The sequence below is a fragment of the Anopheles nili genome, chromosome 2 (assembly GCF_943737925.1).
Source record: "Anopheles nili chromosome 2, idAnoNiliSN_F5_01, whole genome shotgun sequence".
NCBI lineage: Eukaryota > Metazoa > Arthropoda > Insecta > Diptera > Culicidae > Anopheles > Anopheles nili.
Genome location: NC_071291.1, coordinates 15,355,373 through 15,378,512, shown reverse-complemented (window position 1 = coordinate 15,378,512; position 23,140 = coordinate 15,355,373). Strand labels below are relative to the sequence as shown.

General features: G+C 48.3%; 3 protein-coding genes across 5 annotated transcripts; all 3 read left to right on the top strand.

The window, feature by feature from the left end:
* The first annotated feature begins 672 nt into the window (after window positions 1-672).
* Window positions 673-12,317, top strand: LOC128731060 (actin-binding Rho-activating protein). Its single transcript, XM_053824154.1, has 4 exons — window positions 673-717; window positions 9,705-9,847; window positions 10,835-10,994; window positions 11,115-12,317. The coding sequence occupies exons 1-4, from the start codon at window positions 673-675 to the stop codon at window positions 11,337-11,339; spliced, it is 573 nt and encodes a 190-aa protein (XP_053680129.1). The 3' UTR covers window positions 11,340-12,317.
* Window positions 12,318-14,019: 1,702 nt separating this feature from the next.
* Window positions 14,020-16,378, top strand: LOC128732005 (pre-mRNA 3'-end-processing factor FIP1-like). Its single transcript, XM_053825164.1, has 2 exons — window positions 14,020-15,977; window positions 16,051-16,378. Exons 1-2 carry the CDS (start codon window positions 14,020-14,022, stop codon window positions 16,178-16,180), a joined length of 2,088 nt encoding a protein of 695 aa, XP_053681139.1. The 3' UTR covers window positions 16,181-16,378.
* A 1,009-nt stretch (window positions 16,379-17,387) lies between these two features.
* LOC128722068 (kelch-like protein 5) lies at window positions 17,388-23,139 on the top strand. 3 transcript variants are annotated; one of them, XR_008410789.1, is made up of 7 exons: window positions 17,388-17,559; window positions 18,844-18,904; window positions 19,686-20,247; window positions 20,331-21,149; window positions 21,233-21,574; window positions 22,271-22,502; window positions 22,622-23,139. XR_008410789.1 is itself a non-coding variant. In XM_053815887.1 (6 exons), exons 1-6 carry the CDS (start codon window positions 17,388-17,390, stop codon window positions 22,343-22,345), a joined length of 2,031 nt encoding a protein of 676 aa, XP_053671862.1. In that variant the 3' UTR covers window positions 22,346-23,139. The 3 variants fall into 3 exon arrangements, 2 of the variants coding, with proteins under 2 accessions (XP_053671862.1, XP_053671863.1); XM_053815887.1 differs by having other exon boundaries at window positions 22,271-23,139; XM_053815888.1 differs by having other exon boundaries at window positions 17,400-17,559; window positions 21,233-21,547; window positions 22,271-23,139.
* The last annotated feature ends 1 nt before the right edge of the window (window position 23,140 follows it).

The window sequence follows — 23,140 nt, the reverse complement described above, 5'->3', positions numbered from 1 at the left end:
TGAGCAAACCAGGCTCACCTCCAGGCGACGACGTGAAGTTACTCGGGCGGAAGAGACATAGACATTTTCGCTGTTTCCTAGCTGCCGGTCGCACGCGCCCAACAGTAAAGTAGGAAGTGATTACAATTTCGAACCAATCGTCTATCAGCGCGCACGTGTCAGTTCGAAACGGAAAGCTGACTTACGAGACGTTCGGCGCGGTGTTAGTCGAGTGGCATTGATAAGCTCGTACGGTTCTGGTCGGGAAGTTGCGCGAGTTCCTCAATCCGGTGTGGTGTCGTTTAGCAGGGACATAAACACTTGCACACGTTATCTTGCTAATCCCGGAATCGGAGACAAAACTTTATCGAAAGCGTTCACGTGAATTGCACCTCATTCTCCGTTAACTGCATCGGTTTGGAGCCGGAGTTTTGTGAGGGACACGTGTCAGTAATCGGTTCCACCACGGTAGACACGGAGCTCGTCGTCTTGGCATCCGGCAGTGAATCCCGTCGTAGTAGTTGTAGTGAGGGCACGAGCAGTGCTCGATCAAGTGAAACTGCCATCTCCTGCGGAGACGGAGACCCAACCGACGGTGGTGTTGCTCAGGAGTTGCTTGACGTGCAGCAGGAGCAAACAGCTAAGCAGACTCGGGAAGAGCAAGACAGTGCTGAACTCGATCGCATTCACAAGATGACGGACGTAGCACACGAACTTGGCGCCCTTCGACTGATAGTGGTAAGTTTCTACTTCTGCAAAGCTTTATTCTTAAGCATATCATTTTGAAACACCCAAGATCGCAACCTCGATCGCGATCACTCAGGAAACCGATCAACTCACAGCCACGCCAACTATCCCAAGCGACCTTCGTGGGGTTTTTCTTGGAGTACGGTTTTCTTCGCAAAATTCGACGCCACTTTGGCTGGCATTGGCGAGTACAGTGCACCGATTTGGGGTTAACAATTTGCTGCCAATTAATGGCCGCCGGTTTGGCTACGGCATCGAAGTGTTTGGTAAACAATCAGTAAAAACGGACCCGCGAGAAGCGTTTCTGTTTCTACCGACCATCCCGAACGGATGGTTGCATTCTTTCTCCAGCTCATTAGCGCCGCTCTCTTGCCGCTTCCTTCGGTGTTTCGCCGAACCGAAAAGAATAATCTGCTCACCGTTGCTGCTTGCGCAGAGTTAGATCACGAAGAAGCACAGCAAAAACACTCGCAGAATCCAACCAAAGTGTGTTGGACTCGCACTCGATGATTGCGCAGGAACTGGCACGATGGCCGCTGGCGCTGGAGAGCAGTAGGTCAGGGAAGTTCCGCGAGCTCACGTCAAACCGGTGGGTCTGCTAATTGCGGGAAGTGGGAGCAACCGAACGGAAACCGCCCAAAAAGCTCGACGGAAGAAGTGCCCCCCAGGCGAATCGACGAGGTCCGGCAATCGAGCAGCCGAATAATGATGCGCCTTCATAAAACCCACGGATTTATTGATCAGCTATGGGTAAATTGGACTCCGGGTGTGTTTATTACCCCGCCCGCAATCGGACCGCAACCCAGTTTTTTTTAACAACCGCAGTTCGAGTGGGGATTATGTCATAGAATTATCTAGGTGTGCTAGTTTTGTGGGTGTTTTTTTTCGGCTAACTTCAGCGTAGAATCGTAGATCCGTTGCTGCATGACGCATGAAAGCGATGGAAAGCTCCGGTTCGAGTTGAATCAGACATCGTCGAAGGTTGTGTAAAAGGATGTGCCGCTTTCGTACGTGTCATTCTTCGGTCATTGACAGACAAAAGTCCAAAAGTCAGTGGAGTGTTTCAGACACTTGAGCACGAGCGACACTACCGTAGGGATGAATCAACAACCGTTCAAGACACGGCTGGCCAGAGAAGATGTGCATTTTTTAACCGGGCTCAACCACCCCATTGACTCATCCTCGGTAAATGCGACGGCCTTCCATTAACTCCGGAGAGGAAGTTTCAAAATTCAACGCAGAGGCAAAAAATAAAAACCGAAGCTTCAACGTATCATAAACCGTAAAATGGACCGTTTGGTAATCGGTGCATTACCGCGCGTTACCCACCTTAAGTGATCTTGACTCACGGCAAAATGTAATCTATTTCCATCCCCCACGATGGGGTGAAATATGATCAGCGCCATCTTCGGTCGGGGCAGTCCATCAGCACGGAATGCCTTTGGTCGTGCCGACACTCCACTCGAGCCACCCTGCACGAGCCGAGCGTGACGGCGACCCAAATTAGCTGCACTGGTCTGGAGGGCCTGCCAAACCCGAGAAGGAGTGTCTCTTACATAAGATTAGCACCGATAGACGACCCCCGTCCGGTGAGTGATCAACAACGCCACTGAAGGAACGTCACCAAAAACCCATTCGACGCCAGGATTGACGTTCACGGATTGACATCCATCGTCCGCGATGGAGGAGTGTGTCAGTGAAAACTCGAGAGGGCCGCATTCCCACGCCATCCCGGATTGGTACGGTGCAAGTTATTTTCATTCCAACCCACCAACGGAGCGGTTTGCGACGTGCAAATTATTTACAATGTCACATCGAAGCACCGAGTGCTCCGGATACTGGGCGGCGAGAACAGCAGCTGTCGGGAGCCGTGTAAATATAGACGCGACGTGGTACACCTGAGACATCCTGGCACACGCGGCCGACCTTCAGCGAGGACCTCGAATGCTGACAAAGAGCAACGTTGTTCGATGTGCGATTCCACGCCAACGACATTGATGGAATCCAGCACACTCGTGTGGGGCGTTACAGATCGGCTGGCTGGCCTTCCTAACGTCCGGGAAGGCCCAGATTTAGTCCTTCCCAAACCACTTCGATGAGCCGCTAAAGGACGAATCGCGCCCGAACGTTGAACCCACTCATCTCGCAAATTATCGGCCCTAACCGATCTTAATCTGCAAACCCGATCGTGAACCGATCGATCGAAATGGCCATTTGTTAAAGCGATCCACCCCCGACGCTATCTCAGTTTCATCCCCGGCGATACAACAAACAGACCGCATCTGCTTTAGCGGACTCAGTGTGCTCAGCTTTCCGTGATCAACGCCTCATCAACCCTTAGAGCGCCATGTCTACAACGGCGCGAAGAAGCTCCATCACCATACGGCTGTCCGAAACTCCCGTAAGTGCCGCCATTGCTAGGACCGCGACCCCTGCAATCTTCGTCCTCGTGAAGCGTTAAGAACCAACCCGCACGGCGTGCGTGCGTGCGTGCAACCATTTGTGGGCCGAACGTTGAAACATTTGCAACAATCAACGCCAGCCGGCCGGATCAGCTGAATCGGGTTTTGGTGTGAGACGTTTTAACGTTGAGCCGAGGATTAACCGGGAAAGTGCTGGGAAAACCGGGTACCCGAGGGCGATGGGGTGCTTCGGAATGCGCCCAAAATAAAACTCCCGCTTTCGTGTCTCCACCACTCAGCTCGCTCCTCCGCTCAAGACGCTCGAGTGCGGTGATAAAAGTGTGGCATGCCGTTTTGCACGTTTCTTTCGTGGCCCGGTTGCTAGGCGACGTTTTTTTTCACGCTCGTGCCACTTGGGAGCTAAATTTCCGCATCATTTCACAATCGTCACATACAAGAGCTCACAGAAGTAGGCGGTGGTGGGCTGGGGATGGATATTTGATACGAAATTTTGCTCCTTCTCGGCCACACAGATGGCGACAGGTGGTGATGTTGATGGGGCACCTCATCGAGTGGTCCTTGTTTGGGTAGGGTTCGCGAGTGTGCAACATCCGCTAGGGTGGATGGAATTTCCCTCGTCAGCGAATGGCACCGGGAATGCGTTACGATCGTGACCGCTGGCACGAGGCGTGTCATTTTTGCACGTTCAGGGCCGATATTTCACGCTTGCAGGTTACAGCAGGCCTAGGCTCTTTGAAGAATGCAGGTTGATAACAAACACACGGCTGCTGCGGGAGTGAGCGGCTGCGATCGAGTTTGGCATACGATCGGCATTCCATTGAGGTTATGAATAAGTTCGAAACCATTCCTATTTTTATACCGCAGCAGCAGGACAAGAAAAACACTCACACACATCCGCGCAAAGGAAGATGGCACGCGCGGGTGCTCTTTGAGTGTGTGTGTGTGTGTGTGCGGGTGAATTGCACACCGATCGAGTGATCGGTGTCGGGAAAATGGGGGAGGGAGGGTCTCCCCCAAAAACCCCAACCCCCTCTGTCTAGTGGATCCGCCAAGACCAAGGGCTTCGAACTTGTACTTGAACTTTTTCGGACATGCTGCGCCTGCTCGGCTCGACCGAAAGGCCGCCCCTAAATGCGGACAGATTTATTTTGCTGCATTAATTAGAAGCGGCACAAACCGAGTGAAGGTGGCCAGTTTTCGTGCGACCGCGTGCTGCAGGTTCAGGGACTAAGCATGTCAGCAGCCATGCCATTCGCAGGACAGCTGAGGACGCCTCGGCAGAACCGCGCCGCTGGACGGGTTTGATTGATTTTTCCTGTTTTCCCTAACCATTAAGGCGTAGGGACCATAAGCGCGTAGGGACGGTTCATTCGAGAGGAATTCCGATCGGTTGGCATTGAAATGGCGCCCAACGGTCGGCGCTGCTAGGGTGCGCATGTTTTATGTACTTGGCTATTTTTATCCGACCAAACGGATCCGACCAGAGGTTTTTGGTGGTGGGCCGGGGAGTTCTAACAACCAGAGCATAATTAATATCCTACCGCGGACAGAATCACGCGGCAGGAATGTCAAGGATCCTTGGCGGAAGTCGCCACGTTGCGGAGTGATGTTGAACCAGGTTGTTTACGAAGAAACGCCACTCGCCTACGACAACCCTCCCTGCCTGTTGAGGAAACCAACCGATGATGGCCGTTGTAAACTGATCACGCACCACCGAACCCTTTCATTTGCCTTCCCTGTGGATACGGTGGATCAATAATCTAGCCCATCGGCCGTACGAAAAGGCACAAGCGGCTAATTATGCCAGCTGTTGGTTGCTTATCATACCTTCCAACTCGTCAGTCCAAGCGGCAATCAACGCGTCGCAATCGTGGCGTTTGCGTGCGCTTGCGTAATGAACCGGAGGGTACTAAAAACTGCGCAAAGGTGCTTTCTACGCCGAACCGATCTTGCGTACGATCGCACGCTTGATTGACGGAAGAAACGCCTGATAACATAATGCACCGTTTCCGGAGGCGCGTTCAGGCCGCGAGCCTTTTTTTTTCTTGCTCCGCGTGATGGTGTCGTTTATGCTTTATTTGATTTTTTTGTCTTAATCTCAGCGATACACTCTCTTCCCAATTGTGAGGAGAAAGAGAACAGGTTTGGTGCGATAAAGGCCACTTTTTTTTTGGACAGTGCTGCGTCGTACGCCGCGCCTGCTGATACGCTGTAAAATAAAATACAATTCATCAACACCATACGTAACGTAATGGTGCGCTTTCCATGCCCTCGGGCCGGAACTGTTGTTTTCGTAACCAAAGGTTTCGCCATTGCCTGCTGCGTTATCAATATTTATGTTCATTTATCATCAACAAACAGAAACAGAAGAAAACAAACCACGCACATCAAAATAGGATGGAAAAGATGAAAAACACTGCACAAAAGCAAATGGATTCATTTTCTACTCCCCTTGCTTTGTTGCGCTTGCTGTACGGTGAAAACACATACGCACTTCGATAATGGAATAACGTACAATCGAAAGCATTTCTTTCCCGCGTTGACGTTGCTTTACAAATTAAGGGAAGAAAAACTAATTAAATGTTTACGCACACTATGTTCATCTTGCCACGGAGAGCTTTCAAATAATGGACGCAAAGCTCGCTTTCAAAGCTCCCGTTAGGACTTCCTTGAATGGAGGAGGAGTTTTCCCTACGCCCTTGAAGTATGCAATTACATTTTTGTTGGCCCCAAATCGAACGGCTTTGTCCGACAGCCGCACGTTACTTCCTTCAAACGTTCTACTAGTGCGGGCTAACCTTAGCTTTGCGAAAACCGAGGCCTATCGTACGCTACAAGAACGTTTCTTTCGGGGTTGTAACTGCCAGAGGCGTGTGCGAGCCCTATACCCATAAGCTCGCTGGTACTCTGATCGTTGCGCACGCGATCGTACCACATATCAATCGAGTAGCTTTGTTGCCGGACGTGCCAGAAGCCAGCCCCGGTAATCGTTCAACCGCGTCCGATCACTGCCCAATGCCGCCGAACCAACCGAGGTGTCCAATTATTGGCCAGTCTCTCTTGTCTTCTGGACCGATAGCATCGCAGCTGGCGCTTATCTTCCACCTGTAAGCGTTAATTTATCTCGAACGAGGGCCCAAAATTTCTCCCCCGAAGAAAGCGGCAGAAAACGGTGGCAGACAAAATGGTGCAAAACTACGAAACGAAAAGCACCAAATGCCGGTGCTGCCATTTAACTTTCCGGCGCATGTTCTCCAGCTTGCTGGCCGGGAAGCTGCGAAAGCGAAAGGCAAAATTTGCAAACAGTCAGCAGTTGATTAGATTAATTAAAGGGTTGGCGAGGGAAACAAAAGCCAGGCAAGCGAGTACGGCGACGCGAATTAGCAGGAAGGTGAGAGGATCTCGCGCGAGTACCTCGGTGGCTTTCTACGCCTTCTTTCCACCATTCACATATGTGTGTGAAAGCGCGAGCTCGAGCGGCGAAAAGCGGTATCGATCCGTCAAGAGGGTACTTCATATTTATTTCCCTGCAACCACGTGCTAATCGAATCATTAGACAGCGAGGCTTCAACGAGCCTCGAAGAGGAATTGCTCTCGGGTTGGAATGGGCGCACGTCTTTTTTTTTTCTTTTTTACTACTTTCGAATCGCCTCCCAAATGACCCACAATCGAAAGTGTTTGGGAAGCTGGCGAGCAAAGAGCCCTAACGCACGCGGTCCATAACTCCCGTTAGACGATTTGTGTGCCCCTCGAGGTTGAAGTTCCATTGAAGTGGTCTGAGCATAAGCATCATTAACATACATGCGCCCCATCGGTGCGATCTGTGCAGGAGATCGAGTCGTGTTATGTGTGCTTTCATTGCAATGTAACGACACAAAGGAATCGTTCGCATCATAGGCCACCGGGACGCAGAAACTATGGGAAATCACAAATGAAAAATCCATCAGAATGATCAGGGAATTCTCCATTTTGTTTCACTGCCACCCGTGGTGAGTTTTCCCCTCCATCAAAGACCCACATACGCGATCATATCAGGTCGACTGATCAGCGAAAATGAAATCGAAAGTTCAACCCTCGAAATGCACGATCAAGGAACGATGATGATTTCATATTTTGCTTTTCACCTTTTCCTCCTCTCCCGTGCATGTAGCCACACTTGGCCGGGTTATGGAAAAATGAGAAGAAAAAACGAGCCACGGTACCTCGCTGGGAAAGGCATTTCCCTCATTAACGACCCGATACGGGGCGTTCTCCGTCTGCCGTTTGGGGTGGGAAAATGAGATAGTATTTCTTTTTCTCGCTACCTTCGCTACCTCAAACTAAACACAAACGCTGCTCGGACACCTGTTCGTGGTGGCACTGTGTAAACTGAGAGTGAAATTCATCCACCCGCGTTGGTGGTGCGTTCTCAGTGTGTTACGATCGCATCGCCGCGAGTTTATGACGCGATGATATCAGCCACCATTGAGCCAGGTGTCGTCATAGGATGATAGATGCAATGAAGCAAAAGGCCCCACAAAATGGGCTTGTATTTGATGAAAGACGCCACGTTTGCGAAAGGCGCTTTTCTCATGCCCCCATGACCGATCTAATGGCATAATAATGAGGTGTGCACCTCTCAGGAATGGTGGAAAACTTTCACTCGCAAGCTGCACAACACAACTGAGCAGTTACTTGAGCCCATTTCGTTTGGAACGACGGAATTGACGTTGCTCTGAGCCTCACAATTCTTACCAGATAACCATCTAGGCTCGTGAACGATCACAAACACCTTGGTGAAAATATGAGGCTCTTCGTCCTTTCGTAGGGCTTGCCGTTCGTGACGGCTCGCGATTAGCTGGCGCTTCGTTCGGTCGGCGGGGTCAAGCGAAACGTGCCTACACGCAGGCTTCGCGCGCAGAAATGCCTTAGTTCAGGTGCATCCGGTCGACTGACCCCGAATGGATATCCGATCAATAAAAGCACCGCCGTTGCTGCAATGTGCAGTTTGTAGCGTTCGATCGTTCGGACGGTAAAGTTCTCGCGCCAATTCGCTTCTCCGGTGGCAGCAAGTTCGCGCATTTGGCGCAATCAGCCGGGGTGTTTGCTACTTGGTTAAGATCCTGAAGTTGTAGCCCATCGTTGTGAAGACCAGATCAGGTCTTTAGACTGTCGTGAGCCAGAGTTTCTTTCCCTACGTGGTAAAGAGAGCCCAAAAACAGCGCAGTCCCTAAAATGGGTGGCATTGTGTCGCGTGTGTTTCGAGGTGCTCCTGAGCACAGCAACTGTCAGACGTGCCAAAGGAGCTGTTGTATCTGCCTGGACACTGGGCTGGAGCTGACGCAACGTCGACTTCTGCGGCTTGAGGAGCGTGAGGAGCGACGACGCCGGGGTAGCCGTGTCAGTCGGCGATTCCTGAGCGACGAGGAAGAACTTGAGGAGGAGCCACTCGAGGAGGAAGAACCACCACGAACGCGTCCCGCCTCGCGCCGATCTCAGCGTAGACCGGCTGCGCAACGGCCTCGACGCCCGGTGCAATCGGAACCCGAGGAAGAACCTGAAGAAGAACCTGAAGAGGAGGAGCCGGAGCGGCCACGTCCACGTCAGAGACCACGTACGCAGCCTACGACACGTCGTCAAACACCAGCTCGACCACTCAGACGTCCCCGGCCTCAGAGAGCGGAAGAAGAGGAAGAACCCGAGGAAGAACCTGAGGAAGAACCAGCTCCTCGGCCAGCACGTGCAAGTCAGCGTGGCCAACAGCAACGCCAACGAGGTCAACAACGTCGTCAACGCCGTTCAGAACCGGAAGAACCTGAAGAGGATCCCGAAGAGGAAGAGGAAGAGCAAGAAGAAGCACAGCCTCGTGCAGGACGACGAGCTCGAGGAGCGGCTCGTCCTGCGGCTGCTAGACGTCCTGCGGCTCGTCGACGACCTGCTGCCGCACGTCCAGAGCCCACGGAAGGCGAAGAAGAGGAAGAAGAAGAGGAACCCACTCAAGAAGAGGCAACTCCTCGACGACGACAGCGCCCCGGTGCGGCTGGTCAACGAACTCGCAATCAGCAGCGAAGAACGCAACGTCGTCAGGAAGATGATCTAAGCAGTGATCTGGATCTGGAACTCGAGCAGGAAGAAGAGGCCGGCCGAGAGGCACGTTTGCGACGACTCGAGCGACGTCTGCTGCGAGAAGAGGACACAATTCGTGAGCGAATCTTGCGTGAGGAAGAACTACGCCGTCAGCGATCATGGCGTCGACGACAGCAACATCAACTGTCACTCGATCGCCGCCAACAGCGTGATCCCGAACCTGACGTGGTGCGAGGTCCAAATGTGCGCCGTCTTGTCGCTTGTTACGAGCTGAAACGTAGTGATATAAGCGAGACGGATGCACAATCGCTGCAGAATTTGTTCACACAAGTCGACGACCATCCGATGCGGCATTGTGGTGCCAGATCGCCTGATCGTTGTTGTACTGTCGATCGTTCCTAATGTGCTTTAGGTCCTCCGATAGTCATTCTCCCAACATTCAACTAATGCGCGTCCCTTTTCGATCTCTCTATGGATTTTTTTTTCCAGGATTCACCACTGTCCTCGAAGGTGGCCCTGTTCAATCAGACCGCCCAGAGTCACCGGGAGTCGCAGCTCTCGAATCCCTTCTCCGATGCACAGGCGACACGTGGTATGGCAAGGCTACAGATCAGCAAGGAGGAGTACGGCAAGTAAGTGCATGAAACCGGCGCAAGGACGCGCACCGCTGGCTCTGCTTTTCCCATCTCTAAACCGTCTGAAGGTCAGCTCCACCTAACCACCTAACCAAACTGCTAACCTTACGCCCAATGTTTGGAGGTTACCAATAGCGGCAACTTCGCGTGCGAAAGCTTCTCCAACATCTGGGTCGATCGATTCGACGCCTTTTAGCCAACGTTTTTTTGTAGCCAGCCCCACAACTTTTGGCCGCCTTTCGCTTTTATTGTGCCTGTGATGTAACCGTGATAGTATAAGCGCCCTTTACCATAAGCTATTACCATTCTGCCACGTGTGCGTGTTGGTCATGCACTCGCGCGTGTGCTTTGAAGCCGAACTAGATCCTCCTCTGGCCATACCCAAGAGGCGTTTTGAGGCGTTTCTAGGCCAGTGGAAAGAGGGTGAATCAGGCAGTCCTTTGTTTTAGCCGTTTCTGCGCCACAGCTTTGCTGCGTTACGTGCCCATCGAATGGAGAGAGCCATGATCTGGAAGGAGCGATAGGAACCGCATCGGACTGAGCACGGATGCACGGATGATCTAATGATATTGTTCACGAATACAGTCGCACTTCTTCAATCACCACGAGAACTGCTAAACTCGTCCCTTACCTTGTCAACTGTCGTTAGGTTAACGATTTCCTTGTTCTGGTAAACGCGATCCTGTCTGCTGTTCCGTAGCGGAGCTAGAATTTCTAGCGCTAAAGCTGCTACTTCCTGTTCCTGTACGTTAACCCATTAACCTGTTGCACTTTCGCAACGCTTGCGTTGAGGTGGAACTGCATGTAATCCAACGGCACAATTTAATTAGTCACCACAATGTAAAGTGAATAAAAATTGTACTCGACTAACAACACGGCAATACCTAAAACCCAAACGATACTAAACCATCGATCAATGTCCTGCGCAATACCAATCCGAACTTGTTTGGTTTTTGCTTCTTTCTCTACATGTTCATTGACCAGACCGAAAGCTGGCAGCCTCACGGAATACCGAGGCAAAAAGGCCAACATTCAGGTGTACCAGGAAATGCTCGAACTTTGCCAGGTGATCGACGTTGACGGCCAGCCGGTGTCCAAGAAGAATCCTGACATTAAAATGATCTACTTCGGCGAGTTGTTCAACGTAGGTATCTTGCACCTCGAAGACATCCTTAGACCGAAAGAACTCTAAATCTCTAACCTAAGCTCAATTCCGCACATGATCTAACGTTTTCCTTCCTCTTGCTCTTGTCACGCTCGGCAGATTTACACACACATCAACGATAAGCTGGTCGGACTGTTGTTGCGTGCTCGCAAACACGACCTCATCCAGTTCGAAGGTGAATGCCTGTTCCAACGCCGTGACGATCACGTACCGGTCTACCTGACCAAACCGATCGTACAGATCCGGGACATTCTCGTCGGCAAGCAGACGGAGATTCGCCGTAGTTTAAGTCCCAACCCTCAACCAACCAATATGTTACCCTAGAAGTTAGCGTTATGCCTTAGAAATGCGTGCGTGCGATCGTGTGAAAGGAAGTGTGTGCGCGTCTGTTTTGTGTGAACGACGAGATTGTGGTTCGGGATACTGCCGTGCAAAAAAGGGGTCGTGTATCGAGACGAGACCAGCAATGGCTGCGAGGATCTTCCCGTAGCTTTGCCAAACGACATTGATCTGTATATTTTGGTAGCGTGCGAATACTGCATGATTGATAGCTGTTAGCGATATCGTAACTGGTTCCATTTGTTCTTGTCCTTTCTGTTTGCGAAAAAGGCGTTCTGAAGCGTTCCTTTTTTTCTCCGCCACGTGCGTGAGCCATTGAGATTTTCCGGTTGTTTTTTTTCTTTCTTTCTTTTTTCTGAACATTTTGTTATCATAGTTTTCTTTGTCGTTTTGTACGCGAACGCAATCGTTCGATCGATTCCAGGGATGTATACCAAAATAGTCAGCCAATTTGCCAGCAAATGTAACGTGCGACACGTTACAATGTGCGGAACCAAATAGAAATAGTAGCATTAAGAGCAATTCCCTTGCTATAGAAGCTTCAAATTTGATGTAGTTTTTTTCGCTCAAACAGCCACACAGACTGTTCTGAAGACTCTTGATCATTATGAGTCTTTTTTTAGTGCGCTAATCACCTGTTCCGGATAATCTGTACGCTGCGATGTAGCTATTCCGCCCTGCGCTTACTTTTACTACTATTTCCCGGTTTATTTTTTCTTGTCTCTTGTACGGGATTCGTTCCGCATTGTTACGTTTGATTTGACCCACATTTATTTTCTTTATGTTTTGCGTTAGCTAGCTTCCAGTCCGCTTGTCTGTAGTGACAGTATTAAGATAGTTGTAAGGCTCTCACGTCCGGAAAAGCATAACTTCCACAGCATGTAATAGGTTTTCCTCGTACTCGACGGAAGATATGTTGATAGAAACATTTGCAAGAAAATAATAAAGAAAACGGAAACACAAGTGCTCTGAATATCTTTGGCTCTGATTTAACGCGGGGAGAGAAACAGAAGATAAAAGGTAATAATGACGTCGGGCTATGCACGTTTACGGTGCGATAAAGGTAAGTGCTCAGTGATCGGATGGGAAAGCTTGCGCGTGAGGCTATAAAGATGGTCGTACTGTTCTCAGGCTAGACTGAAAACCTACAATATACACCAAGCCGGAAAAGCATGCGAATTTGAATAATGTGAACTCGCGTGGACTGACATTAAAATGGTAACAATGAGTCCAATATCTGTAGCATCTTTGTCTAACTGGTGCAAGAAAGGAAGTAATAGAGGAAGTTGATTTTCCAGCAAACAATCACAACCCATCATAATGTGTTATAATCGTTTTTTATTGGGGTTTTGGGTGAGGTAAGCTTTCATTAAGCGATAAAGAAACATTATTCAGTATGTAACAGTGGTATGAGTATCCTTTTAATCCTCACACAAAAAACAGAGCACACAAGTGATTTTACAGATACAGCTTATTGAACAAAAAAAAATCAACACTAATATCATATAGGCGATGTGATACGACATCCCTCTGAAACATATAGGCTATATAATTGAATAGGCTATGCATAAGTCTCCATAAAAATCATTGTATATCTTTTTATAAAAAGAACATAAAAAGATATGTTTGATGTGAGAATATGATGGCGAAATAATGAATAATAATCAATGAATAATTAATCAAACTGTCCTCAGAGTTCGTAATGAGCATGCTCATAACAACGAACGAACAACGTTAGCTAGCAAATACAGTGAAATAAACAACAGTATGCAAAGTGAAAAGGGGTAATAAAATAGAAAAAGCAAAACTGTCCTCGCATTACATAGGGAAAACAGCAAATATTTTACGTAAAAGTTACAAGAGAGCATGATAGTCATGAGGTTTAAATTTTAAAAATATTAACACTTCATTTCGTAAAACGCTTAAAAAACACGAACGCTTAAAATTAGTTTTCACACATAAATGGCGCTATCTGTACTAAAGTAAGTTTCATACTTTTGCTTATAAATGGCGCTAGCCAAATGCTTGAAACATTTCATTTTTCAAACATTTCTGTTAGCGACATGAGCTAATTTTCAAAGCGTTTGTACTGTGGTACTCAATTTCTGTTATACATGGTACATTTTTGTAGCACAGCTGCGCCTTCGTTCAATCATGAAAAATAAAACCTCTTGACTGGTATGCTCTCCTGTTACTTTTGTAAAAAATGTCTCTATTTTGTTGCATTTTGAAATGATAGGTGATGAAAAATTCAACATAGCTTACCCCAATCATCGTAACGACCCAAAACTATGACAGCAAAGAAATCAATTAGCAAATCGCTTCTGACGTTAGCTACGTCAAAGTGTTGTGTGATTACGATTGTTTTGGGCGGTATTTTAAGTTAGTTAAAGATTTTTGCGAATTTTGTAGCATAAAACAGCATTAGAGCATCAAAACTCATTGTGCATATAGTAGAAACGTGGCAGAAAAAGACCTCATCATTTGAATATGGTCATGTGCAAGCCGCCCGCTTCTCCTACATAGAACACTCGTTTCACCTGTGCGGAGAAAAAGAGGAAGAAACCCCCAAGAAAAACGCCGCCACGAAAAGTTGAAATAAAACTTAGTGTTTGGTAAATATTTGGCATAAAAGCGAACACAGACATTAATTCCCTCGTGCGTGATGGCGGACGAAGGAAACGAAGATAGCTGGTTGTACGGGAACTCGGCACAGGATGGCCCCACAAGCGACTCTGCTGCAACGCTCGATGCCGATGGTGCAGTTGCAGGCAAAAACCCGCTCTGGGACGAACCTGACACAGATTCGTTGAACAGAGAAGCTAGCAATTCAAACAACATCCGGCGCGGTTCGAACGATCTTAACAATGCGAACGACTACACCGCTTCAGGCAGCGAGAATGGAATGTCCGGCCGGGAACAACAGTGCGACGATAACGCTATGGATTCTAGTGATCTGCACCTTCGAGAGGGCGAAGAAGCTCCGGATGAGAGTCAGGATGATTCGCATCTCATGGATGACGGTCGGGGGGAAGCTGAATTACGGGAGAAGGATTCGTCTGCAAAACGCCGGCTCACCGACGCATCACAATCCGGAAAGGGTGAAAACGAAGAGGATGATAAGGAGAAGGGCGAAGGAAAGAAATCCTCGGAAACGGGCGATGGAATGGGCCACGTGGATGACAACGGTGGAAAGGACAAGGGAGGATTAAGCGATATGGAGAGCGACATCGATAGCGATGAGGACGATGATATTAATGTCGTGATTGGAGACATCAAATCGGGCCCAAGCTACAACATAATCAAGCAGCGAGGTCCCATCATGCCAAACCAAACGGCCGCAAATGCTGCCGGTGTGACGGACAAAACGAAACAACCGGCGGGCAAATTCAGCATGGAAGAGTTCGAAAGCGTGGGCACGATCAATGGTGTTCCGGCGCACGAGTTCAGCATCGATTCGCTGGATGAGAAACCGTGGCGCAAGCCGGGTGCGGACATAACGGATTACTTCAATTATGGATTTAATGAAGAAACCTGGCGATCGTACTGTGAGCGACAGAAACGTATAAGGCAACATGAGAGTGGTGTCGGAATGGCAGGATTGACGATAAACAATCCTCAAGCGGCCCCTCCGATGGGCATGATGCGGGATATGCGACGGTCCGGTGGTCCTATGGGTGGTGGACCCATGGGTGGGCCAAGAAAAATGAATGGACCTATTGAGGTCATCGGTGGAGGACCCGGTGGTCCGATGAGCGGAGGACCGATGGGTGGTGGTGGCGGAGGAGGAGGACGACGAGATGATGGCATGGGTATGTCGAGTCAACCGAAGGAAAACGTTATCCAGGTAATGACCGCTGATCGGAGAGAATACAGCCGGACGGTCGTGGGAAATAAATACGACCCGTCTATGTCTGGAGGACCGCCCGGGTTTGGAGGTGGACCGCCCGATTTTTATCACCAGGAGCCGGAATACTCGGATTACTACGATCCAATGCAAGAATCCCAATGGGGAAATGATAATGGTAATTGGCAACCGTCCGGCATAAAAACCCTAACGCCCTGCCCGCCAATGATGCATCCCAATATGGGTGGTATGGGACAACAGCAACATATGGACATGATGGGTGGTGGTGGTGGTGGAAATGAACGAATGGTGATGCCTCCACCACAACAGATGCAGCAAGGAATCGTAGGAGGACCCGGACCAATGGGACCAGGTGGGGGAAGAATACATCCGCCGGGTATGCCACCGGGAGGACCACGTGGTGATATGCGCAATCCTAACGATCGGAAACGTGGCGATCCTCGCGACCGTGACCGTGAACGGGAACCACCTCGGCGAGATCGCGATCGGGATCGTGGTCGAGACCGTGAGCGTGAACACGAACGTGACCGTGATCGTGATCGTGATCGCGATCGCAAAGACCGTGAACGGAGCGATCATCGATCCGAGCGAGACTCCAATAGCGTCGTCCCGAAGGAAGAGCCCGGAGCTGATGCTGCTCAGAGTGCAGGAGGTGCAGCGGCTACAGCAGGCGCTGCTCCAGCCGGCTCGACGCCGTCTTCATCGCGGGATGATAAGGACAAACGTTCCGTAAAGCCTGACCGTCATAAAGATCGGTAAGTGTTCAAGGGTTAATCGAATCGCATCAACAGCTGTATAATCGAAATTTGTCCTGTGCACAATTTTCAGCCATCGCGAAAGGTCTCGCAGTCGCGAAAGGTCCAAATCCAGACGCTCTGATCGAAGCCGGGAACGAGAGCAGCGTCATAGTCGAGATAAGAAAAAGTCACACCGGAAAGATAAAGAAGATGGAGAATGACAAATTATGAAATAAGTACGGAACAGATGGATATTTGACGATCTACTGATGCTGCTTGAAATTTCTTGAGAAATTTCGGTACTTTTCCTTTCATGATGGAATATTGTCTATTTGAAAACGAAACAGCAGAATACATCGTGTTGATAGATGTAATACGGATGATCCATAAGATGTAGATGAAATATACAGTTTATGTAAACGGGAAATGTTCCCATCGGGTAACTTCCTAATTCAAAATTTTCGTCCAGCTCAAAACTGCAACCTGCTGCGGAAAGAAATGTAAAAATGTGGGATGAAATTTCCCGCGGCGAAGGTTCGCTCGCTGCTATAGGGGTAATATAAACGGAGTTAAAAGATCCGTTTGACATCCGCTGGTCACTGTTTTGTCTGAAGCGTTTTCACGCACACACTGGCGCAAGTGCAAGGGAAATCAAAAACAAAACCTTTTTTACCGTACCGTTCCGCGCGGCAAAGAAACACAAAGAAAAGCTAAGTCTCGCCAGCTTCGCAATCTCGCGTATACATCGATGTCGTGATTATTGCGTCCGCCGTGTTACTCCGGTTTTCCCCGCGTCCCTCTTTTGCGTTTGTGTGCAGTGTTTAACGGGTTTGATGCATGTGGAAAAGACACACAACGGTGCAGTGTGACTGATGGGAAAATGCAGCAGCTTAACCTTTGTGAGAGCAGAATAGTATACCATACTTCTACAGCGTAGTGTTTACACCCGCAGGAGAAAGTATTGTAGCGCGGAAGGTGCTGAGGTATAGAATCCCTTCGGCAATCCATGCCGGATGTTGTACAAGCGGATAGCCGCTCTGCCCTAAGAGGAGTCTGGCACGACGGTCAAGACAGAGTGATCATTCTGGTTTTGGCTTCGACGGTGGCAAGCCACAATTTACCCAGCAGTTGCGTAGTGTTATTGAGTGAAGAACGGCACAGGAAGCAGTGCTGAATATCAAAGCAGGCTTCTATACAAACGCCAGCTAGTGGCTAGGGTAGTGTGGCGTTTATTAACATCGATATTGCGTGTGAAAACTAGTGTGTCGATGCGATTTGATGTGGGAAAACCATTGTGTTGTTTTGCGCTACATTCTTGGAAATAGTAAACAGTGCTAACGGTTCGTGGTTTGTAAGGAACAAGACAGTAGCGAGTTGTTTTAATAATTAGTGTCGTAGAACCACAGCACCTCTCCTCCTGCAACAGCCATGAGCAACGAAATGTCCTGCAAGGGAAGCCCCACGTCAAGCGCCAGCGCACGCATTAGCCTCGTAACAGACGAAAGCCACTTCAGCTTGGCCAGCCTGAACTCATCCGTCAGCCAGGACGAGTTCTTCCGATGCCGAGATCACTCCGACTTGGTGCTGAAACGAATGCAAGGTATATGCTTCCGTTGAAAACCTGTCCTCACCTGCTTCCCCTAACGCTAGGTTAACGGACGATCGTTTCGTCCGCTGTGCCGATCGACACACAGGTTCAAGGTCTCCAGGCGGTCCCGTCTCCGACGACCGTTGGTGGCTTTGGATTTGATTCGTAAGAGAAGCTGGTTTCTTTCGCATAACCATATCGGGAAGGGTATCTTTTGCTGGGTTTTGCTGTAGAACAAGGAAGTATCACGCTCGAGTTGGCGCAATTGCGGTGAATCATTGATTGAAGTTTTCCGGACCGGTTTTCGTAATTGACTGTTTGAATCCAGGATACAGGTTTTCGTAGTTTAACATCATATTTTTCATCCTTTTTACATCATTATCTTCGCATTATATCATTATTTTACATCATATCTTCGTCACATCATGTTGAGCATCGTTTTTTAAATTGGTATCTCATACCATTCGGTTCTAGGCTCCTGCATAATTGGACAACATACTCCAAACTAACAAAAACAGATCATATGGAAACAGTTTCCTATTACTAAGTAATCATATTGATTGAACTAGCAGCATATTACAAAACATGACCCCAAAGATCTTACCACATGCCTATAACTGTATATGATTGTTGGATGTACTTTGTGTGAAGAAATCAACATTCTGTTGGAAATTTGTCCGTTAGCACTTACCCACGTCTAATTAACTAAACTAGTCCCTGTTTTTGCCCTCTTTGTACACATCTATCGCGTGAATCATGACAGCCAGAAAACGACATTTCTAAAAGGGTTTTCCGAAGACAAAGCGAAGGTTAACTAACCTTCTAGCGGGTCATCAGCCCTACACTTAAGTCTGGCCGATCTGCAAGAACATATGACAAGAACCTGGCGTCCCGTTCGACTGGCAAGATCTTGAGAGAAGGTGCCCCTCTCCCCCAACACGTGCCCTTGACTGGGAAAGACGAACGATGGATAGATCTTCCAGGAAATATAAACCATGCCCGGAGCTCATCCAATCCGCGCCTCAGTCGGCTCACGTGCACCATGTGCTGCAGCCCTTAATGAGGACGGTATACGCAGATTTAAACTTGTCGGTTTTGTTTTCTTTTTGATGTTTACGCCGAACAAAAAGACGGGAAATTCTAATTACTAATTATAATACGTTGTCCTCAGGCCGGGTGATGGCTGCTTGGGTCGTGTCTTTCCACCCCGACGTCACTCTACTGCATGTTTTCCATCGGTTATGCTCTTTCTTCGGCAGATTTATTAATCCGCTTCTGGTGCTGATCTATTTACAGACTACCTCCAGGGTGAGAAGCTTTGTGATGTGGTGCTCATCGCAGGCGTCGATGGCCGACGGTAAGTGTGTACGGGAAGTGAAGATGGCAATTGTAGGTTTTGCGGTTCGGCCTCCCTTTTTTCCAGAGCAAAATGAACGAGCCCTGTAAACTGTTTATAAACACTGTTGAACTTATTTTAAAGCTATTATTGGTCGCAACCCACAGCGGTACACATTTTATTGGCTGCCGTTAAATGCTTTTGTAAACGTAAACCTCTGATCTTGCTGTTAACGTTAGGCGCGCCTTTGTGCCAGTGTTCACGAGCAAACGAGCTAAATTAAATCAATTTCACCCGTGGACGGTTAGTTTTCTCTTCTTCGTTCTCGTCTCCCCGAAGCGAAGCGTTGAGTAAATTAAGTACGCCTTGAGTACACTTTACACGTCCCTCAGGACAGTTATCTTACGTTGTTGGTATGCACTTGACCTCCGTAAAGCCCGGTACGCTAGTTGGATGGATACAACAGCTGGTCCAACTTAGATAATGTACGAAGTTGCCTTGAGGTGGCAAGCGCCGATTTTACCTAATTGAGATAAAACAAGACGTTCTAAGACGTTGATTGTAGTAGCATTGTGCATCCAATTAGGTAATCCATATTACAACGCAAGGTGCAACAGAATAATTATTTAGCTAAGTCATATAAATACCTGTGATTGATTATTATAACAAATATACTTCGTGCTTCGAGCCCCATTTTCATGTTCTAAAATTAGAGATAAATCAAACTGTGGCTGACAGGCTCAGGAGATAGGGTAAATGAAACACGAATTTGCTGACACGTTTCGCTACCTTTGTGTTCTAGGATACCGGCCCATCGTCTGGTGCTATCGGCTTCGTCTGCCTACTTCAGCGCAATGTTCACTGGTCAACTACGTGAGAGTCAGCAGGAAGAAATCACGCTGCAAGAAGTAGCTGGGGATGCGTTAAACTCACTCATCCAGTACTGCTATACGGGCGCAATTGAGATACGAGAGGATACGGTTGAGACATTGCTGGCCACAGCGTGCCTTTTGCAGCTCAGTACCATCGTAGGAGCTTGCTGTAACTTCCTCGCCCGTCAATTACATCCGTCCAATTGTCTGGGATTTTCGCTGTTTGCGGAACAGCAGGGTTGTACGGCGTTGCTGAAGCTGGCTACCGCTTACACATGCCAGCACTTTCAGCAGGTATGGAAGAACCAGGAGTTCTTCATGCTTGATGCAGCTCAGCTGGCAAATCTGTTGCGCAGCGATGACCTGAACGTTCCTAACGAGCAGGAAGTGTTCCACGCGTTAATGGCCTGGATACAGTACGATCCTGAGGGCCGAAAGCGACATATTCCAGAGTTGCTGGCATTGGTAAAGCTACCATTGTTGCAACCATCGGTAAGTAAGCCAATGTGGTCCTGCGGTCCTGCAAGTTTAACATTCAATAGATACTTAGAGACATTTAATGCTTTTACTACCAGTTCATAGTGGATAACGTGGAAGCCCTCTGCGGAGGAGCGAACGAATGCCAGCAGCTAGTGATGGAGGCATTCAAGTGGCACCTTATTCCGGGCCGTCGATCCCTTATTGCCACATCCCGAACCCGGCCCCGAAAATCAACCATGGGTCGCTTGTTGGCGGTTGGTGGTATGGATGGACACAAGGGAGCGATAAGCATTGAGAGCTACGATCCACGGCTGGATAAGTGGACGCTGCTGAAAAATATGCCCACGCGGCGGCTCCAGTTCGGAGTGGCTGTGTTAGAGGATAAGCTGATCATCGTCGGTGGACGGGACGGCCTAAAAACCCTAAATACGGTAGACAGCTTCGATCTAAACACCATGTCCTGGAGCACGTTGGTGCCTCCGATGGTTACACCACGCCACGGGTTAGGTGTGGCATTTTTAGAAGGACCTTTATACGCGGTCGGTGGCCATGATGGCTGGAGCTACCTCAACACCGTTGAACGGTGGGATCCATCGTCACGCACATGGAGTTACGTGTCGCCGATGTCGGCCATGCGCTCGACGGCTGGAGTGGCGGTGTTAGGAGGCCGTTTGTATGCGATCGGTGGCCGAGATGGAAGCGTTTGCCACCGTACGGTCGAGTGTTACGATCCGCACACGAACAAGTGGACTTTGCGGGCACCGATGAACCGGCGACGTGGTTGCGTTGGTGTTGGCGTCCTTAACGGATTTTTGTACGCTCTCGGTGGACACGATTGTCCGCCAAGCAATCCTAGCGTTTGTCGAACGGAAACCGTCGAACGATACGATCCAACGACTGACACCTGGACTCTGGTGAGTATCGCATTACCGTAGTAGATTAATAGATAGATCCTCTACTTGTATGACGTTTGACGTATACAACATTTCACTTACAGATCGCGTCGTTAAGCGTCGGAAGAGACGCCATCGGAGTAAGTGTACTAGGTGATTGGTTGATTGCCCTCGGCGGGTACGATGGCAATCAATACCTGAAGATCGTCGAACAGTACGACGCCGAGACGAACGAGTGGACACCGGTCGCTCCGGTGAACTACAGCCGAGCCGGTGCGTGTGTCGTCGCCATCCAGAACAACATCTCGAACGCAGCAACGACAGCGGCATCAGGAGTTGTTGCCCTGCCCTCTACCAGTGGCAACCTTTCTTCGCCAAATAACGCTATCGCTTCGTCCTCCTCTTCTTCCACGGTGAACGTTCCAGTGGCCAACAACAGTACCACGGTTTAGTACCTTTTGCAATGTACCCTCACTGCTTTGCTGCTACTACTATCAGCTTTGTTTCCACGACTGGCTCCTACTAACGACGAGCTTACATGTGTTCAATTCGCTTTAGTTTATTTCACTTGTTTTGTGAAGCTAGAAGAGGAATTTTAGAATTCTTTGCATTCCGTTCAAATGGGTCATTCCGTATAACAATACCTGCGCGTAGGCAAGCTTACGTTTTTGCATGAAAAATCGGCTGTATAATAATATTTTGGAACTCCCATTATCATTCCTACATCGAAGACTGCATCAAAACGAACTACAATCGTTTAAAATCTTATACTTGTTCATTTGCCCACAGAGACGCGTGTGATAGAGTTTAGCTATTTTTGGTTCAATCCACAGTTTTGTCTTTTTTTGTCGAGCTAGTTTTAGTGTATCCTTTTGTCGATTTATCCCTCGCTTGTGTTTGTGTGTTATAACGATTGTTTTTGCATTTGTTTAACAAAAGAATTGTAATCTCTCGAATATTTCATTACATTGATCCTAGACGAGTGTAATTTGTATTTCTTATATTGTTTTGTTTCATTTTCATTGTTTCATTTCGTCCTTTTGTATCGGTTACTTTCTTAATCTAACAATCGTTTGGTGTAAACTCAACCGGACTCATCCTCGAACTTACGCAACACTTTTAAACACACTCATCGCTATCAGGGATGGCGCGGAAGTACAAGTGCCAGCAATTATTACTATCGCAGACACTTCCGCATATGTGATTACTATGTGTAGAAGGGGAGATCATGCAGGTGGACACTTCCGGTTTATACCGTGATATGGAGAACATGGACAGCAGATTCGATCAAGAGATTTCATGTAAAATAGTAATGAGATGAGCAAACACGATAACGTAAGGAGTTCAAGAAATGATCAAATCCTACTTTGAATGGTAAGCAACAGGACACGTTTCTTGAAACGCTAACTTTAGCCTGAGGGAGAAGGTTTAGTTTGATTTGAACCAGTGATTTTAATTATATTTGAGCAATTCTTTTTCTGCATCTTGGGTAGATATTTTCATATCGAACTTTAGAGCAAAACGTAATGAATACACTATCAGGACCTGAAAAGCCTTTAACACAGTCCTGTTCTGCCGTGGCGATCGGGATGCGTATATGGATGCCAAAGAAAATCATCGTGATTCATTAGCCAAACCTGCCCTGTGAAATTTATTTTTCCATGCAACTAGACCGACAATGCTTCGACAATTTCGTATGATTCATCAGATGTAGCGTCACATAGAATAAGGTCACTTTGAAATGACTGTACCGACGATTTAAGTGGAACCGATCACCTACGATGCTTTACGATTGCTTCCTCCTGATAATGAACGAAACAAACATTCGTGCAATCGTGTATCTGCCTGGTACGATCGGTTTGCTTTTGATAGGGTAGGAATATAGGTTTTTTGGAGCAGTTTATCTTCTTTTCCGCAATGAAAGTTAAAAAAAATATTGAGCATATAACAAGCTCTAGCATGTAAGGATCAAACTGTGCAGATGAAAATATAATAAATTAAATTTTCCGAGT

What these genes read in the sequence shown, in the direction of transcription:
- LOC128731060 (XM_053824154.1), top strand. Translation starts at nt 673, where the DNA reads ATGACGGACGTAGCACACGAACTTGGCGCCCTTCGACTGATAGTG. An exon ending in GCGCCCTTCGACTGATAGTG is followed by an intron (nt 718 to 9,704) that starts GTAAGTTTCTAC and finishes TTTTTTTTCCAG; the next exon opens with GATTCACCACTGTCCTCGAA. An exon ending in ACTTCGGCGAGTTGTTCAAC is followed by an intron (nt 10,995 to 11,114) that starts GTAGGTATCTTG and finishes CACGCTCGGCAG; the next exon opens with ATTTACACACACATCAACGA.
- LOC128722068 (XM_053815887.1), top strand. Translation starts at nt 17,388, where the DNA reads ATGAGCAACGAAATGTCCTGCAAGGGAAGCCCCACGTCAAGCGCCAGC. An exon ending in GCAGGCGTCGATGGCCGACG is followed by an intron (nt 18,905 to 19,685) that starts GTAAGTGTGTAC and finishes TTTGTGTTCTAG; the next exon opens with GATACCGGCCCATCGTCTGG. An exon ending in TGGCCAACAACAGTACCACG is followed by an intron (nt 21,575 to 22,270) that starts GTTTAGTACCTT and finishes CATCGCTATCAG; the next exon opens with GGATGGCGCGGAAGTACAAG.
- LOC128732005 (XM_053825164.1), top strand. Translation starts at nt 14,020, where the DNA reads ATGGCGGACGAAGGAAACGAAGATAGCTGGTTGTACGGGAACTCGGCA. An exon ending in CCTGACCGTCATAAAGATCG is followed by an intron (nt 15,978 to 16,050) that starts GTAAGTGTTCAA and finishes CACAATTTTCAG; the next exon opens with CCATCGCGAAAGGTCTCGCA.